Raw genomic sequence first — 21,769 nt, forward strand, 5'->3', positions numbered from 1 at the left:
GAACAGCGCAACACCAATCCATAATGGATTTTTTTTCTTTCTTTCTTTCTTTCATACGCTTTCTGTGGGGAGATGCAGTGGAGGCGCCACTGGCACAAAATGAGAGATTGGGGAAGAGGAGGGGGGGCAGAGACGGGGAGGGGGATATCGACAGGGAGAAACAGAGCGGCTGACAGACTCAAAACAGTGTCAATGACTATAGCGCTTAAGAATATTTTTCTCATCTGTCTCTTGAGGGCTTTCATAACATATGCTTTCAAGTATTGGTGAGGCCAAGCCCATAGCAGTAGGTGACAGGAATTAAAAGCAGTTTTTGGTGTAGCTTCAACTGATCAAATAAAGAAACTGTCACTAATTAAAGTTACTGTGTAGGCAAGGGGGTGCAAAGAGGCCTGCTGCATATTAAAATGTGATAGATGACATCCCAAAATGCACAAATACATTAATGACCAGCATCTATTTTTGCTGCATATTATAATTGCAGCCAATACAAACAGTCTGAGAAAAACTTGCAGACTTGGCTCTTTGAAATGTGTTCACATGTCACATACAAGGCAGTATTTTCTGAGGCTGCTAAACTGACAGTTGTATGTTAGGATGAGACTGTTGATTCAGGACTTGTTTGTTTGAATCTTCACACCCATAGGAGCTTTATTTCTATTTTGTTAGTAGTGCCAGAGCATAAAAATGTGTTCAAAATCCCTGTAAATAACCTTGGATGTTGTCACAGCGATAGAGTTGTTCTTGAATTAGTCACCAAAGGATCTGCTCCAACTGCCTCTGAATGCATCGCTGATTTTAGTCTTCATTATAGTGTTTCCTCTTTTCCACTAGCCACACAGTCCGCCGCCTTCATCACTGCCCTTAAGTCGAAATGACTCCATGAGGAGAGTTTTAATTAACAAGTTGGGTTTTAATTTTATTGTTTTAACCATTTTTTTTGTCAAAGTCACACTTTACCCACTACAGCAAAGTGGGAAAAGTGCTGATATCAAAACAATAAAATGTGAGGAGCTAGGGGATGAAGGTGAGACAAGAATCATGGTGAGTCCAGTGAAAAAGTAACTTCTAATCCTTCATTGCGATGCAGAAGGATTCTCCCGAGATTTGTGAGATTACGCAAGAATCTCAGTCCGCAGGCTTTGAGCAGTGTGCTTGTAGCCATGTCACAGAGGACCAATCACTGTCCTGAACATATTGGTAGATATGGGCAGTGTGCTTAATCTGCAGATGAATGCAGCCTGGGTAATTAAAATAAAAATTATAATAAATATTAATTATTTTTCTTGATTTGTTTTTTGCTTTTTGTGGAAACACCTGTTGGCTTTTTAATTTTACCAATAAAAAAAAAAAGATGTCAAAGTTGACTTATGGATCACGGACATCCTAGCTGTTTGATGATGACAATAATATCAACAGCAAAAAGATATCTGATTGGTTGAAGTTAGCCCCCTTAGTAAGTCATTAATGAATCCAAATACATATGACTTATTCTTACCTTGTCCGCAGGTTCCCTGGGCTGGGTGGCCCATCATATACAGACAAGATATCAAAGTCCTCCTCTAAAGCGAAGCCTTGAAACACCAGCTGTATCCGGTTGTGCTCCGCCGCCACGATGACCCATGTACAGTTGGCATAGTTAGGATAACCATAAGGATATCCGGGGCTCTCTATTGTCCCATTGGGATTGTGTAGTGTGTAACTGCAGTTCTGAGCTGTGAAGAGAAAAAAAAAGGGTTGTTATTTAAAAAGGCTGAAAGGCAAGCTAGGGTAGCTAGATTGTTTTTACACTGAATAAAAGACACCCCTCTTCAGCAAATACATACGCACACCCACAGTAAAAAAGTTTGTACCAAGTGCTGCAACATCCATTATCACCTACAGCGTGCAGCATAAGCCATTAATACAGCAGTGCTAAATGGCTCACTCCCTCCCAGCATCACCCCCACCACTACCACCTCCATCATCACACACACTTACTGACTGGCCCCTCTACCACATTTGTAATAGGTTTCCCACGTATGACATAGCTGGAGAAGAGAAGATGAGAGGACTGCAGGGGAGACGGGCAGATATAGACAGACACACTTGAGTACTTCATTAATTGAACTCATTTTAAATGTTTTTCAGCCACCACTTACACTGCCTTCAATCTAAGATTTTAATTGTGTGTTGCCATCCATCAGTAACAGACTCTGGGTGGATGTGTGAAGTGTGTGTTTTCCCATCCTCAAGCTAAATGACTTGTCTTTAACTGATCAGAGCATGGTTGAGACTTTTAATCAATGTTAGGATTTAGTTATAATTAATCACTAATGGGAATTGATGTGTGACTATATTTTATGCAGCTCTGCATGTTGTGTGTGTTTTCAGTGTTCACATACAAATGAATGTGCATGTACGGATATCATTCTGTAGTTAATAGCACTCATTAGATCTCATATTTCAGTGCTGATGGTCATCTCCTTCAAGCAAAACAGGTTAATGTGAAAGTTAATACTAATCTGGCTGATAGCTAAATATGAGCAGCTAGCTGTCAGTCTGCTGATATGTGACAAGAAGATATAATATCATTATATTAGACAAGCACACAGTAAATGCTCTTTCATTCCAAAAACATTTGGTCAGTTTGATCTAAACCAAAGTTACAGGTGTAAACAGGTGGTGCACAGAGGGATCTGTTTGTTTCCAGTGTGAAAAAAACTATTTGAAGATTTAACTAATTACAAAAAGTTACAGCAGGCTAGCAGGGAAAATTAGCAGTGGTAGCAGATGGAGAAAAAATGAGTTTTTAATTTACAGTATGGTCTGAAGTTATTATGAAGTGAACTTAAAAAAGAAAATTGCAAACACTTTGCAGGTATTTTTTTTATAAAGACAAGTGTTCGGGGAAGCTGCGGTTGTGTGAAAAAGCTGCAGGAATATGCCATGTTCTGAACATGAATGGACTCATGGCCGCATAAAAGGGCCATGCATAAACAAATATCCTCATACATGCTATTTATACAAATGGTCCGCACTCCCTTTTGTTTGTTTCAGCCATAAACCTGCATCATAATGTAGCCTGATTAAAATATAATTAGTGCAGTATAATTGGAGGACATCTGTTATCTACATAACCCACATTATTCAAAAAATAATGCAACAGTAGCTGTAGATATGATTTTTGTTTTGATCATTTGTATCCATGGACATAACTGGGCAAATGTCTGTGATAAATCAATGCATGGAAATGAGCTATTCTACCTGAGGGCATTAAAAAAAAAATAAAAACAGGAATCTTAAGTAAACACATTGCAGCTTCAAAACATGTAAAAGGGAAGGCTGCTTTGTTAAAATCCCTCTGGGGTGGAAATGCTTGTGCAACATACAGATTCTGTTCTACTTTGTGTGTAGTCTCTAAAGGTTAGAACAATCCCAAAGCTCAAAATCCATCCAAAAATTTTCACTCTGAAATATGCATCATGTCTCAGAAAGCAGCAGGGATTTACAGGTAATAACGCCCCAAGCATGAAGACAAGTTTCTCTCTCTCTCTCTCTCTCAAATGGGCGATTTAATGCTTCTTAGTTTTACTCATGACTGAAACAAACATTTTTAAAGGAAGTACATGGATTGAAATAACAAAAAATACGCACAGACATGGTTAATCCTTCGTTAGCTGTTTGCCATATGAGCGAATGCTGCAATGCTTTTCATAATAATTGAGGCTGGTGAAACACAAGCTCACACCCACGCATGCAAAAAAAAAAGGTATTCACAATGCGAGAGTAACAAGTGGAGCTACTTTCAGAATGTAAAGACCTAGACAGTATGGATGGCATTGCCATTAACAGAAACAGAAGCAGAATAGCAACTACAGTCACAGTATATCCATCATGCGGCTGTTGACTCCCTAGGGCCTGTCTTGTCAAAAAAAGAAAAAGAAAGAAAAGAAAAGGAGCCTCTCAGACATCTCTTTTCAGTGCTTCATATGCATTTGACCTCCTCCAAAAGATGCTAATGTGTGTGCACTTAAACCCTGACAACTTGAATAAATTGTAAGCTAGGTGTACAAAGCTGCATTGTGCAGTATTTTGTTTGCTGTGCAGATCTGCTGTTGCAGTGTTACAATCATTTTCATAGGATGAAGCATGTAAAATGAGATTACCACTAAGTATTTATGACCTATATAAAGTGCTGAAAATAACTGAGCATTGCAGTATGTACTCTTATCCCTGTATTCTCAGTGCTCATCTTTAACCATAGAAAGGCCAAAAAGGAGCTATCTCCATCTAATTTTTTCGTAAGCCTTAAATAGTCCCAACAAGAGAGCATCCACCCTCCCAATTACCATCAGGTCAATACTAATATCCAGGTAAACCCCCGACACCCACCCACATCTCCCCTGCTTTTCATATAAACAGCCTGGTCAATAATCTCCTCATCATCTCCTTCATTACGAGGCCTCTGTCAGACAAATGCCAATCAATGGCTCATAGAGAGAGGCCCAATGGCAGTTTGATTGGGGGTGGGGGCAATGGCTTAGGTTACAGAAAACATTACAACATGGGTTTAAATAGTGCCTTTTTCCAAACCAGTTTCAAAGTCTTGCAAACATTTTCTTCCTGTTACATTATGTTGAAGACTCTTTGAAAATGTTTTTTCTTTTTTTTCCATTCAAGCCCTATGTGCCTACTTTTCAACACGAAGTGATGCCCTTGGATTGAATAAAGTCAGAGTGCATGTGTTATTACAGGATGGAACATGCTGTACATGCTGATATATGACAAGTGATCAACCAGCCAGGAACTTGGGCCGCGTGTTTTATGACTACAATTAAGCGAAGCAAAAAGAAATTCATTATGGGGAATAAGTCTAGTGTGTCTCAGCCAAACGCTATTTTTGAATTGTGAGCACCTGTGCCAAGTGACCGAGTCTTAAATCGATAATGATGTGCACAATCTGGGATTAAAGACTAAGATAGAGCTTTTTAGAGAGGAAGCAGACAGAAAGAAGATTTTAGGCAAATTTGAATTGTACAAATGAGGACATCAAATTTCACTCGAGGATGAATTTTTGTGAACAGAATGGACCAATTCACAACATCCTCCACTCAGATTTGCATATCAAAAGTGACGTTTACCAGATGTTTTAGCTGCTGATGCAGATCTATGCATGACTGCATAAGATAAGAGGTTAACAGAGGTTCTGTAAGTCTGCTCTCTCTGTTCTTTGAAAACAGAAGCCTTTGATTAAGTAGATCCTTCACTTTGGGCTTGCTTGAATTATTTAAGCCTCGCCCAGGGTGCATTATGAAATTAGCTGCTGGGAGCTGGTGACCTACTCTTAAGTCCCTCAGTGTAAATCTGCAGAGAAGAGCCCATCCTGCAGTTGACCCCTCTGACACTCCATAAAGACCCCATAAACAGACTGCTGGCCATGCTGTTTTAGATCTGCAAGACCACCAGGAAAGTAAAAAGGTTGTGTGTTCTCAAACTGCTTAAGTTCAGGTGTGCCATTATGAATATGGAAGAGCAGGACATTTTGCTGGTTCAGCAATTAGGGAAATTGCTAACTTGTTTTAATGTGTTGTATCCTGCAGCATGTCTTTGGAAAGTGTTTGCGCTGGCTCGTACTGGACCCATGCTTTTGATGTCCGTGGATGTTCAACAGATATGTTATGTCCAGTGCTTAGCCCACTGTGCCACTGGCAGCATCCATTTGGCACTAAGCATCTCTGGTGTGCACACTGCCAAACGAGTGTACAGACTGAGGTGTGACCTTGCTAGGGCAGCACTCCAGGTTCTACAGTACCTGTGTGTGTTTGTGTGTTTGTGTTTGTGTGTAAGAGCTATTGTTTGCTTTGCCAGGGCAGTTGTTTAGTAGCGGGCATACAGAGCTGCAGTAGTGTGCTGTGACACTTTGATGAATCGATGGTCACTGCGCCGCACTCAGGCAGGACAGCAACCCCTCACAGTAGAGGAAGGAGACAGGAAGAGACCAAAGGAGAAAGAGAGAAGCTGAGGCTGGGAGGGGGTGAAGGGGTGTGCACACACACACACACACACACACACAGTAGACTGACTGAATGTATGGACATATGAGAAAATAGGTTTAGAAGACGTGACATGAGGAACAATAACAGAAAAGGTGAGGTAGGGGACAAACTGAGCAAAAAATAGAAGCAAAAACAGAAGACAGAGGAGCTAAAGAGAAAGAGAAAGAACATGTCAGGTCAACAAGAGTAAGAGCAATAGCCAATAGGGTTGAATGAGCTCAAAAGAAGAGAAATGCTATATAGGAGAACAGGTTTTTTTTATTTTTTAGCCTATTTTGCTGAGGCCACCGACAGCCAGTGTGACATTCACAGGAAGATAGCGCTTAATCTGCACTGTTAGTGTGGAAGCTAGAAGTCTATTTAGAGGAAGGCTTCGGCTGTGTGTGTGTGTTTTTTGTTGTGAGACAAGGCTTCACACATGTCTGTTTATAGAGGTATCATTTGTCCGCACATGTATATCCCCATACGCTGGGTTAGTATGGAGTCAAATATCTGCATGTAACTCTCTTGTTGAGATATAAAAACACAGAATACTCTGTGGAAATGTCATCATAGCAAACATAATCCTAACATCACATTCTCATAATACCATAAAGACACAAACAATACCAGTAACAGAACTGCAAATCTCCTTTCTGGACTCTGGCTTTTTTTTTCTCTCTCTCTCTCTGTCTGTTTCTTTATCCCTTCACGTCCCCGTCTCGACTTCCTCATCTATGATTCAAGTTTGCCTTTGGACAAAAGACAAAGACATAGAGACCATCCTGTTCCCGCAGTCGGTAATAGAAGTGCCTTACGTCTTGCTGTGCAAGATGAATACAACTGAAGAGAGTCAACCTTATTGACAACACACACACAGTGTCATCGAACATGAACCAACAGCTTGGATAAGTAATATATTTCATAATAGTGATATGAAATATATATCCTCACCTTCCTAAAATAATGGCTCAAATCTTTTTTTTTATTTTATTTTTTTTGCTAAATCATCTAATCTCCGGCTATCCCTAAATCATGATGCTGGCCACCTCTGTTAAAATTGCCTATAACTTCAGTTGGACCGAACATGGGATTCTTCCCTGTGTAGCATAATGGCCTATGTCAAGGGAGTGTCACTTGAACATAATATTATTAACCATACCATCATTTGATAGGCATTATAGTATCTCTGTTGTGCAGTGTCTTAGAGGCAGCTTGTGCACCTGACACTTGGCCCTCAACTTGCTCCTCTCAATCACCAGGTGCAATGCTGTCTTTCCAAACTTCTGACCTAATTTGAGATATGCCCAGCCACTCTGTGGATAACATAACATACCACATGCAGTATAAGAACCTCAGACAAAGAACCCATGCAAAATGCTTTCCATTAGGGCAGGATTCTGAAATTTCTTATTCCACGACTCCCCTGTCACACAGATAAAATACATTATTCAGCTATTTCAAGAGTAACCATAAAAAATTCATGTGGTCCATAAGGTGCAATATCCATAGAAAATAAGCATCCCACTGAAGCGAACATGGAATCATTTTCAACTAAATAAGTGTGTCCCTTTAGGTTTATAGAGCAACAAAGCTATCCACTATCACCTATAACCATGAGTAAACTTCAAACAAGCAAATGTTTGGTGTGTATGTGTGTGTGTGTGTGTGTGTGCCAGTAAGTGCCTCCCTGGTGGGAAGATAAACCCTTCCGCCCCATAGATCCTCTCAGTGGCGCCATTCGTCTCTTGACGTGTCAGCGCATATGCGCGCCTTGACCGCATCATATCCGAATTAACCTCGAGATGGCCGCCATTAAAATGGAAATGGGTGAGCTTAGCGATCCTGCTCGCCTCCATACATTAGGCTAATGTCCGGGCCAGGACGACACCGCATGCCATTACAGCCAAGCCAAATGCAGTGGAAGGTGCCAGTGATCGGCTTTGGTCCCTATTAGCCATTCCTTCTACAGGTTGTTTCTACTGGGCGGAATGGTAAATGTTGTTTCCTTAAAAGGGCAAAAATCTCATTTCCATAATGGTGTGTATTCAAAGATTGTGCAAAATGCATGGTTGATTTCTTTAAATACATACGGAGTACATATTCATGCAAAGGCACAACCTTTATAACCATACACACTCCTTGGTAAATCAGAGAACACTTATGTCTATAGCATACTAAGGAAACCACTGATAATGATGTGTTGTTATGACAGCCACATCTCAAGCTCTGGCATTTCAGAGATCTGTTGATGCCTATGGCAACACATAGTTAATACACGCAAATGTGCAAGAAAAAAAAGAAAAAAAAACACACACACACAAAAACAACGCCACAAAAACCCATTGTCACAGCAACATAGCTGGAGGGCAAAACGTGTGGGGTAAGAAAATAAACAACACCCACATACAAAGATTACGCCACAGATTAAAGCAGTTGACAAAAGTGGCTGTACGCTTACAACCCAGAAAAGACATGCATGCAGAAATGTACGCTTGCATGAATGCATGCACACATTTCTGCCTGTTATCAGGGCTGGCAAAAGAAGCACAATGGAGCATGTGTTCTCTCAGACAGAGAGGAAGAGAAGGGGGGAGCCAGGCAGGCAGTTCCTTCCAGCTGGGTCATATTTAACCAGTAGTGCTATCATGCCAGCCAACAGGACCTGCAAAACAACCTCCCAAAAAAAAAGAAAAAAAAAAAGAAAATCCTTTCCTACTGGTGTTTTACTGACTGACTGACTGAGATATTAATGTTTGATTGTGGTTTATTTTCATCATCTTCCTGTTTTAATTCACTCTTTTTGCCAGAGCATCAAAATAACACTGCAGTTAGTTGACAGAACTGAGAACAACACAGCTCCTCAGCAACCCACGCACCAAGGTTTTTAAGTTAATCAATAGAAAATAGCCCATTCAGAGGCAAAGACATGTTACGCTTGATATTCCCCCCTTTTCAGTGAGACCCCTGTCTTTGTGGGGGAGTTTATTCAGCATAGGTACAAATGGGCCTCCCACACAAAAACACAGTTAGGCTGGATGCCTGGAGAAATGTAAATGTGTGTTTGTGTGTGTGGTGATTCCTATTGATGAGAGGAAAATGAATAAAAAAAGACAAGAAGAACTGCTCAAACAGTCTTATCCACTGTATGTTATCAACTGTATGTTGTTCCTATGACAACAGTATAACAAGAGAACACATATAAGGACTATTTATTAGCCTGCTGCATGTAGGAATTCTCACCCACACCCACACGTGTGGACATGAACATAAACACACATGTGCATACGTGCCTATGATAATCACAGTTTTCTTTTCAGCCTGCTTGATACTTATAGGGGAAAAACCCACATTTACGTGTGACACTAATGTGTGAAACAGCGAAAGTCAATTATCATCTCATTTTCAGTCCCCTCACATCCGACTGCTCTTTCGGTTACATTACCCCCACCCCACCCCACCTATGCTGAAGAGCTACTTTCACTTACATTCTGACACGTATCTGCACCTAAATTATAGCAGAAATCAGGGAAAACTACACTTCCTGGACCAATCGATAGCACCAACAGGAGGTGGCGTAATGCAGTTATGGATGTGTTAAATGTGAGAAAGGATTTTCTGTTATATATATATATATACACACACACACATATATATATATATATATATATATATATATATATATATATATATATATATATATGATCTCAGGCATCTGGATGGTTCATAGGGAACCAATAAGCAAATTACTGCAATGTTCTCCTAATTTCTTGACTGCTGTCCTAACTGCACTCATTTAATCATCCTGATGTTTTTATGATTTTTATTTAATTCTTAATTTAATGTTTTAAAATGTTTTTATTCTGTGATTTCATCTTATGTAAAGCACTCTGAATTGCCTTGTGTATGAATGGTGCTATATAAATAAAGCTTGCCTTGCCTATATATATAAATTACAATGTAAGAGTGTTGCATGCAGCCCATTAATTGTGAATGTGGTCTACATTTGACACTTGAGCCTTCCTGGGGGGACAGTTAGGATCTGAGTTGAAAGGTTAAAGTGTAGCACAGTTAAGTTGAAGTCAGGCTGATTGATCATCTGCTCATCTATCTCTCTGTGATGGATGGAATAGTCCTGCTGGGACAGCCATGACCCGACCTTTGGATCACTGCTTCCTCTGTGGTTTAATATACACTGCCCAATCCTCACAAATGCCCAATCACTAATGCACACACACAGATATATATAAATATATATAAAATTAGAATCAGTTATCATCATTCATCATATCATTATTTTTATTTGTATGAGGCAAAACACTGCATTTAATGTATATATTACTACATAAACTTCTTTTTTCTTCAGTTCTGCAGTATGCCAGGAGATACTTTCCACTCACTTATTCTCATTATTTCCTGTGTGGTCACAAACATGTAATATGATCCTTCAGACAAATGCTGTAACATCAGGTCAAACTGGGTTTAGATACCAGAAACTCTGAGGGTGAGCAGACTTTAGACAGAGAAAAGTTAAAGTTGCTATCCTTGAAAAACTTTGGCTACAAACTCACTCTACAATGTTCTCTTAAATAGAATTGTTCAGCAGTTTGGGAAAGTTACATGAAATGATCACTGGCCTTGTCATTACTGTGAGGGGTTGCCAGGAAACCAGAGCTTATTACAGGAAAGACTCCATCTATTAGTTCACACAAAGCTGATATCCAATCTATCAGTAGCAGGTTTCAGATTTTTAAACCGGCTGTCTGCTGCATCCCCCTGCTGGGACGAGAGTGGTGTATTTTATTTGATCCAGAAATGACCAGTTAGCCACAGTAAAAGAGATTGGATAGCCTTTAATGTAAAAAAAAATCTAAGCATTATTTCTCTGTTTAAAACCCACATCACAAATCTTTGGATGAGGGCTGGTATTGAAAAACTCAACCAGCAAAACATTGATCTTGCTTGCTCTCATTGGTTTAGCTTTGCTCTTTGACGTTTGACAGAGACAGGCTAGCTGTTTCACTCTGTCATAAATCTTCACAGCTAACCATTAGAAAGATAAAAAAAACATATAAATAAGTCCTCAAAATGGACTCACTCACTCAGACCAGTGACAGATTACCTTTACTTTGAATAGAGAGAGAAGCAGTATGGGGTAGAAAAAGACAAGGACAAGGACACGATAGCTCCTGCTCAGGATCTAATCTTCAATCTCTTGGATCACTGATATCTGATAAGAACAGTGTAAATCAGGAAGCTAAAGAAATCCCTGCCTAAGCTTTGTGTCTGTACAAGACAGACAGGGCATCTATGTCTGTCTCTTACTTTGTAGGGATTTACAGTAGCCCGAGCAAATATCCATGTCTGATGATAACTGGAAGACAAAATCAAGATGGAGACTTCTCTGTGAAAGCTTTGCCTGTGGAGTTGTAAGCTTTGGATTTTGTGTGTTGTTTCTTTCTTCTTTTGGTTATCCAGGAAAGATTGACTCATACCACATACTTTTTCTGGTCAATACAGGAGGACATGTTCCCACCTGGAAACACTTCCACTATTTACTACTAAAAAGTCAACAAAATATCATTTTGAACACGCCGGTTTGCCTTATCCATCCAATGTCCCAAACTCACTAACTTAAATGCTAACTATGAATGACATAACAGGAAGGCTGGCAGGACAATGATGTAGCTTGTGAGGCATAATCACTGCAAGAATAGAACAACACTGCTCCATTAATATTCCCTGGATAAGTAAAGCATCAAAATATACATGTATGAATTTAATGTTGTGCTCAGGGACATGCTGGGAGTCATGTTAGCGAGAAATAAGAGAATTTATCCAGCAAGAGTTTAGGAGTTTAGTTTTGGCTGTTCAATGATGCCAGTGACATCAAATTCAAATACCTGTTCAGTTGTCAACTCACTGTAAGTCATTTCAATCAATATATTTTGTAAATTCTACCAAGAATATAAACAGTCTGTGGATCCATTGTGTGTACATATGTGTAAAAACCAGTGAAGTTAGCTTCTTAAATGCATTCAGGAATATTTTTTGGGGCAAAGAATTTTGAAGTGTGCATAAATGTGTGTGTGTGTGTGTGTGTGTGTGTGTGAGTCACTGTGTGGCTGTGATCACTGTGACGAAGCACAGTGACAGAGCTTTGGCCATCTGGAGACAGATGACGGTATGAATCACAAGAGAGGAGGATGAGGGAAGAAAAAGGGAGGTGGCGGGGTTGCTGGGTGGAGGGAGGGTGGAAGGAAAGACAGACAGAGGAACAGGTTGACACATCAGCAGGTGGGTCGGGAAATGACAGGGCTCACGAGGACAGAGCAGTCGCATCATCTGAAAGCTGTGCATGTGTGTGTGCGTGCGCACGTAAATGCATGCACACATTGTCCTTTTTTTGAGCTAGCTAATGACCTGCTTGTCAACACTTTAGCCTAATCATGCTAGAGTGAATGCGGTGACAACTCACATACTCATCCAGCCACACACGTGCCCACAAGCTTACTTACAAGCTGTTAGTTGTTGAAATAGCAGTCTGCTTGATGCCTGATAAGAAAATGAGCCCTCCAAATAGATCATTTTCTAAAGAAAGGAAAATCACCCGGCACTCAAAAGCCACAAAAACATAGGGCCCAGATTATCTCTCAGCTGGTGTAAGCTTATCACCCTTCTACTCCAGCAGTCATCTCTCCTCTTTCTGCCTCTTATTTCCTCTCTGTTCTTTCCCTGCTGCTTTTTCTCCCTCCGTGCCACCTCTTTTAAGATCTCCATCTTCATTTTGACTAGCATTCACTCTTTCCCACTCACAGCTACAGCTCCTTCACATCAAGTAGAGGTAGCAACACAGCCATCATTTTACTTTATTTATTTATATATCCAGCTAACTTTTTTGCCTTTATTTCTAACAGTGAGTGTATAGGTAGACAAGATACAGGAGGCAGCAGGGAGTAAAGACACAGCAGCATGTGACAATCAATACCTGTGGCCTGTGTGTGAAATGTCTGGTTCTAATCATTTTATCATCATTTTACAGGGTTATTTTTAGAGTATAGACCTGCTGCTGGTTTAGAATTCACGCTTTTTTTTTAACATGCGAGACAGCTACTAAATCATGTGTGATGACAGAACCCTTATGATATGATCTGATGGGGGTGTATGGTCTCTAACTGAGTATTCAAAGCCATGAATACATTGGAGTAATTTCAATTCATACGAGCCAGCCAGCCATTTACTGCTGCTGAGGCTGCTGGCTAGGAGCTGTCCGTGGTGCTGAAGAAGAGGCCGTGGATTCAGCAGTCCCTGTCGTTGTCCAGGGTGCTGAAAATGACACTCCTCAATGCAGAAGCAGTTAAAGATTGTACACAGGAAAAAATAAATGCCTATATTTTATTTTACAAAGCCAGAACCCACTACAACTTTTATTAAAAGCATGGGATTGCTATTCCAGTGATTTGTTTCACTTCCATCTCTCATCTTTTTTGGGTTATCAATCAGGCCACAGCAGTGGGTCTTTTAAAACCAAAAAAGTAAGTTTATATAAGGTGAAAAAAATCTTTCAACATCACTGGGGTTTTTTTCTACTTTTTGGCCTAGAAGTGCGCACGCACGCGCCCGTGCACGCGCTCCCTTTCCCCGTGCCTCTTTCTTCAGGAGCCTCATGACTACGCGAATACAAGCAAATGTCATAAAGTAAAAAAATAAAATAAAAAAATAAAGATAAAAAGGAAGGGGGCATCAAGCCCTCCAGTCCTTATAACATTACTGCAAGTTGCATCATGAGCACAACGCGCTGCTTTATACGAAGGGGAGAGCGTTGTGGAGAGAAGCGCGTGATCTTGCGTGTAAATGGACACGCTGAACGACCGTCTCCTGCGCCGCTGCCGAATGATGTGGAATTGGAGTTAAAGAACCAAAACGTGCACAAAATAGCCAAGACACGTCTTTGTCAGACTCTCTCTCTCCCTCTCTCTCTCCCTTCGGGCCTACTTCTCTTTCCTCCTTCGACCTTTTACAATTCTCTCCCTCTGCACATTTAAATGAATAGAGGTTGATTACTGCTTATTGAGCGACGAGTCCACTGGGACAGCTGGTTTTGATCCCGTTGAGACAGAAGAGCGATTCTCTTCAATATGTCTTTGTCAGGCACACATCTCTATCTTTTTTTGTCCCTTGGGGCCCATGGGGGTTGATATCAAGACAACAACAGGGAATGGACTTTGTTTATTAAAGACTAGCTAAAACAGAGCATATCAAACACAGTATTTCAAATGTAGGCAACATGTAGCATCATGTGTATCCATCACTGTTTTGCCAATTCTTGCTCTGTTGGTTTGAAAAAGTGTGTGTGGATAGAGAAATGCCACGAGCCCCAGGACGCCTCTTCCCCTCTCTCCGCTCCGCCTCGCAACATAGTGTGAGGCTTTGGTGCCGCTCAATGGGAGGATGGGGCAACTGCTGATGGCTGCAGCACCGAGGGACGCGCGAGACCACCTCAAAACTGTGGCTGTCTGTGATATTCAAACATATTTACAGACACCGTTTAAAAGTAAACGTTGTTACTGCAGATCTAACTCTTCACTGCTCTTCGTAAACGTGTGCAATAAGTCAGAGTCGTTTATTGGCTCCAAAAGTAGAGTCAAACGTTAGGAGAGTGGGCAATAAAGAGCTCCCTGGACGCAAATAAAACAGGCAGTCTCCTACAAATATAGCCGCAATGAGATTTACTTCGCAGGAGAGTCAGGGGAGATTTGTCAGTATCATTAGGACTGAGCTGAGTGTGTGATAAACCTACGCCTTAACAGCACTGAGACCATTTGGGCTGCTTGATGATACAAGTTTGATCAGAAGTGTGGGTGACAACGTAGGAGTTATTTGGTAGGAGACATGAGGTTGAAGCCATTCTTGGACAGTATGAGATGCCTTAAATGTGCCCCCACTCCCTCATGCTGCCCCAAACCACAGGTATGAGTGGGCGAACACAGTGCCATGACTCACTGTCAAATTCATATTGTGGCCGTGGCCGTATTCGTGGCTTTAAAAAAAAACTAAAAATAGTCTCCATTCTATGGTGTGGAGCCAAGACAGTGATAAAACAGTACAGTTTCTTTGCCAAAAAAGCTCCTCGGGATGGAAAAAAAATCAGTGCGGCTCTCCCATAAGCTTTAAATAACGCCACAAGGTTTTCGCATCGGATATCCACGCAAGAAAAAAAACATCAGTGACTGAGTCTCACCTTTTAGGAACACATAAGAATGCCAAGACGTTAAAGTAAATTAACTGTAATGATAATCTGTTGAATGCACATCTCTGGTTGCAAGATCCCATTTGCAATTAATCAAGGACAGAAAACCCACAGTCAGTTAATTAGGCCTCACCCCCTCACGCATGCACGCTCGTACACACACCCCACATAAACAGAAGTGGAAAGAAACTGCACTGAAATGTTTGCTCAAATAATTGCAAGTTAGGAATGTTTTAAGATGTGAGGAAGAAGGGACATGCCACACGCACACAGAGTCTCTGTCACATCATCATAATCAGCCTGTCCTGCTTGACCACCTCACCCATTGTGCACTAACGTTGTCTTTGGCACATTTATAAGCAATATGTTTCATCACTTCCATCATCCACACAGCTTTCACCCCTGCTCCTCAGCACATTCCTTCAATTGGAGCACAGACAGAGGAGCTCAGTTCCATCCTGAGGATCCACTGTCACCAAAATAGCCACCCAACCAGCCACCTATTAATAACTTTGAGTGGTGGAACTGCGACATCGCAGCAAGGTTGATCCTAAATGCGCCTTTAGGATGAGAGTGTGCGTGCGTGATGCTGATTTGCATTCAGTCAGGGATCTGAGAGGGTGGGCGGTTGGAGTGTATGGAGGGAGGGAGGGAGGGAGGGAGGAAGGGACGGGGGTAAGCCTGCTGCATTTTGCTTATCTTCAAGCTGTAGATATGGGGGACTTACCCTTTACTGAAGCGACCAGCAGCCCCATATATAAGAGCAGCACCCGGCTCCAGTGGTGCGCCTGTACTCCCGCCTTCATTACAGCAAAAATCCGTATACCGTCCCCCTTCCTGCATGCGCATTCCGGTTTCCTCACAAGTCCCGTTGCTCCGTCCCGATTTGAAGCGGCGGTCATGGCAGGGCTTTTTCTCTGGTCTGGCGGGCGCGATGAGTTCTCAGATGGTCAGAAAAAGGAGATTCACTCGGTGTCGGCGCTGAGAAAAATCCCAATGCATGGAGGAGGCTCGGATCTCGCAGCTGGACTGAACCATGTCATGCGGGGACCGAGGGGTTCAGAGTCTCTGTCTGAGAAGATAGATTTCACACCTAAAGGGGGAAGAAGAGGGAAGACAAACCAAGGCGGGGGGAGAAACGTGATTCGAGTGGTCAGTGATCTACCCCGCACGAGTGAAAAATCACGAAAATCCCTCGTCCGCTCCACATATGTAACTGATGTTACCAGATAAACGCCAGAAAATCAGAAGATTCTTCCTTCAGTTTCTCCCGCAGCACTTACTTGTCCTTTTGTCTAATTTATCTCCAGTTAATAACAGTATTTGCGGTGCAGATAATCCACATTTTAACTCGAATAAACGACGAATGTTGGAGAGCCACACAGAGGATATTCCTGGATCCAAGACAAAAAAAAACTGCCTATCTTGAGAAGTTCTCGAGTCTTGTCAATGATGTTACTGTGCACAGAGAAATATGCAGTATGTATTCCCAGGAATCGCAGCGCTTGGCCACAGCGTCGTCTCGGGTCTGCGCGACACCAAGATTCAGACTGCAGACCTGCTCCTTCTCTGCGCGCCTCTCTCTCTCTCTCTCTCTCTCTCTCTCTCTCTCTCTCTCTCTCTCTCCCTCTCCCTCTTTTCAGTGTCTCCCTCTCTCTCTCTCCCTCTCGGTGTGTTGTCCAGTCATATCACATGCCCACTCATGAACAAGCATGTTGAGAAATGATCTTATGTGTATGTAAAGTCAAAATTAGAAGTCCTTATCAAGAATCTTATTCTTTAATCGCAGTGTCAGTAATAATAATAATAATAATAATAATAATAATAATAATAATAATAATAATAATAATAATAATATGAAGCATTTAATCCACCTTGTTCCAATTTGTTACGGTAAGATTTAGGGGTCTACAGCGAGGCCATTGTCTCCATCCATTAAGTCAATCATAGGATTGGCCAGCAGTTTAACATAGATGTCCACTTCCTGCTCACTAAACGTGAAATTGATGCTTAACAGGCCGGAACCCTGGCCAGTAAATTTGAATGTCATTTCCACTTTTGCATATGACCGATATAATTAGTTTTCCGCAATGCACCCCGCGTGGAAACAGTCGGGATAATGAAATGCGCGTCGGCCTTCAACCCTGTACATATATGAAGGGTCATAAATAGTCTTCATGGAACATTAAATTAAACTCGAGCCAATGCTGGATTGCCCGTCCGTCCTCTGTTCTGGACATGATGTTGCATGTTTTTTTTGTTTTTTTTTGTTTGTTTGTTTTTTGACATGCAGCCGCCTTCCCCTTTGTGGTGCTTATAGGGAGATCAAAGTTTGTCTGTGCATGCAAACTATAAGTGCATCCACTGCAGATGTGTCGGGTGCACAGCACATACAGAAACCTTTCTGTCAAAATGAACTGTAAAAACGCTACATTCGAAGTTGCATCCGGTTGTCATGACAACCTGCCACTATAACGCATGTTTCGTTTACAAATAAAACTATAGTAACAAAACGGATTCGGTATCAAGACAGACAACCGTGTCAGCAGTACGAACAACAGCAAAAAAAAGGATGCCGCTAATCCCAAGAGTGCACTTTTTCGGCGCGTTTGCGCCCTTTCCGCGCTCCGCTTGGATTCATCCAGACGTACCAAGAGACAGCTTTGATTGTGTTTGCGAAAGCATCTGGAGTAGAGCAAATTATGTCGAAAAGGAGCGTGAGAGAGGTTTGAGGTCTTTGCAGACAGCCACCGCTAACAACGGGAGCCTTTCAAACAACAGCAGGCAGACTCGCAGGTACAGACTTTGACATTTAGGACACGAACTGACTAAATGACTAAAGTAACCCATTTGTGTTGTTTTTATTTGTTTGTCAGTTGGCACTTTATTATACCGTTTTGATATAAATCTGACAGTTCCCTCTAAATTTAGGATACTCTTGAAAGTTACAAGTATCTTGTTACTGTTCAAAGAAAGGCCAAAAATTGCGTGTTTGTTACAAAAACCTGCATGTCTCATATTACATTAAATACCCTTAATCAGTCTGTCTAAGTGATGCTCATGCAGCAGTGCCATTTTGTCTTTATAAGTGTTATCATCTCATTTATCTCTTTGGTAAAGTATTATGGTGCTTAGTAGATCAAACTTTAATTACAGAACTATAGTGTCTAAGTTGACCTTAGGATAAATTCTAATTGCCACATATTATTACTGAATTCTTCTGAGTTTTGTGTCAATGATGTAATTATGTGGATGGTTAAATTGAATTCCAAAAGTGTATAAGTTAATATAATGTTAATGCATATTAAAAAAAATAGGGGTGGAGGGGTTAAAGATCAGCAATAAGTAAATGAGTAATGAATTTTCTGTTGCTATGTTTTGATGGTTTTGGAGCTGTTTATGCAAATACAAATAAAATTGCTGGTGAATAAGCTATCATGTCCTCAGTGGCAATAGATCAGGCCTATTGTTTTCCATAGGCCTTAAGCAAATGTACACTGACTCTATAGAGACTCTATAGAGTCAGTGTACATTTGCTTAAGGCCTATGGAAAACAATGGAACTAATAGGTGGATGGGGAGTTGGGTCTATTTCTAACCCAGACCCCAACATTTCAGCGGAGATCAGTTGGGTGTTTGTGCAGTCATGGACTCACTGTATAATGTTAATGTACACCATCTGGTCACCGACCGCCCGGGGCTTCTGTGACGTCTCCGTTATCACAAGCATCCCAGGTCTCACAGGACCGTCTGTTCCGCATTGTAGCTCCACAGTCGACAGGCTGATGACTAAAGAGTAGCCTCATTAAAAAGTCATGGGTTGAAGTGGGTGACACACCACTCATAAGATGGAGCTGTGAACTGAATCATCACGTTTCTTTTGCCAGGCAAAAGGTTGAACTGAAAAAACTAGTGAATCGAGATCCAATGCTATCAACTGGTTGACCTTAGTAAGGTCAACTAGATTAGAAAGCTGTAGTGTTCAGTATGCCAAAAAATTGAATTTCTTTTTTTTTTTTAAATATGTAAAAAAAATTAAAAAGACACATAAATCCACCACTGCTTCCAATTAAATCCCTTCTTAGCTTGTTCATGATTCATGTGACCTTTTCTTCATACTACAATATCACCAGAGCGACACCATTTAGAAATAAATGTCACTTGATTCTAAAACTCCTTTAAAAAAAAACCCTAACTGCACTGATGACAAATTATCTGACACTGCTGTCAGACGTTTCACAATCTGCCTGAAAAAAGGTGCTGCATTTAAGATGAACATTTAACCTTGAAGTGCCAGCAATTATAACTTATTACTTTAGAAAAAAAAAAGTGTTTACACCGCACTCCTACTCGTGTCACGGTTTCTCTTCCTGTTGTAGGGCTGAGGTAAATGATTTGGGTCTGTATGATGAGGACATGAAGCAGTACCACACTGACGTCATCCTGCCCTGCCCTTATCTCTCGAGCCCCAGACATCACCAAGTTGCCAAGCCTGCACAAGAACCGATTCCACAGCCTCCCAGCAGGGTTTCAGCTCTGGGGAAGAAGCATGGCCAGTGGGTGGTTCCCCTTTCATTGCACCCACATGACATCCCCTCCACCACTTTGGCAAGTGGTACAAGTGCCTCTGTGAAGGATCCCGCCCAAGGCAAAGCAAAAGCACCCCAGGCATTCTCAAACACCAATGATCCACCAACCGTCCCAGCTCAGCAGAAGGCTTATGACCTTTTGGCTGACTTCCCGGCTCTTCAGCACCCGAAGAACCCTTCGGCCCTGCATTTTGGGAATCCCAAGACTAAAACCGCAAACTGGGGAAAAGGTCTTCCTCACTCACCTTCCCCCCGCCAAGACAGTAGGGTTTCCCAGGAAGGGAGACTGGAAAATATGACCCATGAGTTTTCCTCCATCTGCGCACGAGATCTGAAAGCTAAGCTGGACCTTCAAACATTTGGCTCGAAAAGCCAATGGAACTCTCCTACCATCAGCTGTGAGGAAGTGAAGGCCAACAACCAGCCGCCTCCTAGAGGTAATAAATCTGCCATGTGTCTCTGTCTAGCTGTGCTGCTTACAGTTTATGCTTCTCATTCTGTCAGTTGGTATAAATGTTATTACTTTGTGCCATCTCTGTAGCTACAAATACACACACACACACACGTACACACACAAACATCCCTGTCTGGGAATGTATTATGGATATTAATGATACTGTCATTAGAGAGGCAGCAGCACCTGTCCTGGGCAGAAATGCTGGCTCTCAGAACTTGCTGAGTTCAAATTTTTCAACAGTCCACCTCACAAAGTTTAACTTTTTTTTTCTGTGCAGCCACATTTAAAGTAACTCATTAAATGAAACTCTGTCACCAAGCAGGTGGCTCCTCTACTTTGTTGACTTACATAACCTATAACATAATTCTTGATGCCATGTTGTGTCAATAACAAAACAAAGCAAACCTGCCAATCAGGGAGGAATGCTGCATGCCTATAATGCCTATAATCCACAACCAGTCCACGCAACAAACCCACACGCACACACGCGCAAAGTGTGCATGCTTTCTATGTAGGTGTTCTCATGCTGTAACTCTGTGTCGCAGTTGCTGAGAAGTACTTCCTGAGTTGGGTGACTCAGTGGAAAAATGTTTTCATAATGAGGGGATTATTGTGCAGTGGCAAAGAGAATTACACAGTGAGCCTTCCACACTGGCAGCGTAGAGCCAAACAGTGGACACAAACGTAAATCCAGTCAACAAGTACACGCTGTTAATTTTAGACTGTTCCTTGTACAGTGCATACAGTACCTCCTACACACTATGCAGTAGGGTCATGCCTTTGCTATTCTTTGCTATCAATACAAAATTCAGTGAGAATAATAAATACAGTTTTGTTATATCTGTTTCTCTGATATCACCTCTGCTTCTTAACAGGTGTGAAGCTTTAGCTTAAGGCACCAGCAGGTTGAAGGATTGCTCAATAAATGCGCATATGTGATACGTTAAACAAGCACTCCTCCTGCAGCCACTCCTGATATGATAGTCTCGTTGATGGCACTTTTTTGATCCCCTGAGGGGAAACTGCTCAAAAAAAATCCTTTGTAGCAGGAAGAGAACACAGCACTACTAAGCTTACCCCTCAGCATCACACTTAACACAACACAGGCCAGACACAACAGTGTGCATGCGAAATCCCTATAGCCCTAATCCATGCCCTCTTGTTGGTCATATTGCAGTTGCAGGTGCAGATGGCGTGGGTGTTAATGCCAGGTCCTGGGCTTCTGCTGCCAAGGCGGGCATGGAGCGAGCAGCTGCCCCTCAGGAGAAAGCCAGACCTTATACCTTTCAGCAGATAGTTACCATTAACAGAGCCAAAGGTAAGTTTATATCCTGGCATCTATATCCTGTGCGTGTGAGTGTGTGTTTGTGTGATGAACGTTGTGTGTGCAGGAAGGTGTTGTGTTTCATAGTAGGCCACATGAAGAATTCATCATTATATCACTGGTTGAGCACATT

The 21,769-nt window shown here is 41.6% G+C and overlaps 1 protein-coding gene across 1 annotated transcript in view; it reads right to left on the minus strand.

Annotated features, from left to right (window-relative positions):
• The window catches only part of csmd2 (CUB and Sushi multiple domains 2), a 189,896-nt gene extending 173,727 nt beyond the window's left edge, over nt 1-16,169 (minus strand). Inside the window, exons 1-2 of the mRNA XM_028432810.1 lie at nt 15,995-16,169; nt 1,499-1,715 (exon numbers count right to left, since the gene is read on the minus strand). Coding sequence (XP_028288611.1) covers nt 1,499-1,715; nt 15,995-16,169 — 392 coding nt within the window. The remainder of the gene's footprint in view (nt 1-1,498; nt 1,716-15,994) is intronic.
• Between the last annotated feature and the right edge of the window lie 5,600 nt (nt 16,170-21,769).

Source organism: Parambassis ranga, chromosome 2, assembly GCF_900634625.1.
Source record: "Parambassis ranga chromosome 2, fParRan2.1, whole genome shotgun sequence".
In the NCBI taxonomy this organism is placed as follows: domain Eukaryota; kingdom Metazoa; phylum Chordata; class Actinopteri; family Ambassidae; genus Parambassis; species Parambassis ranga.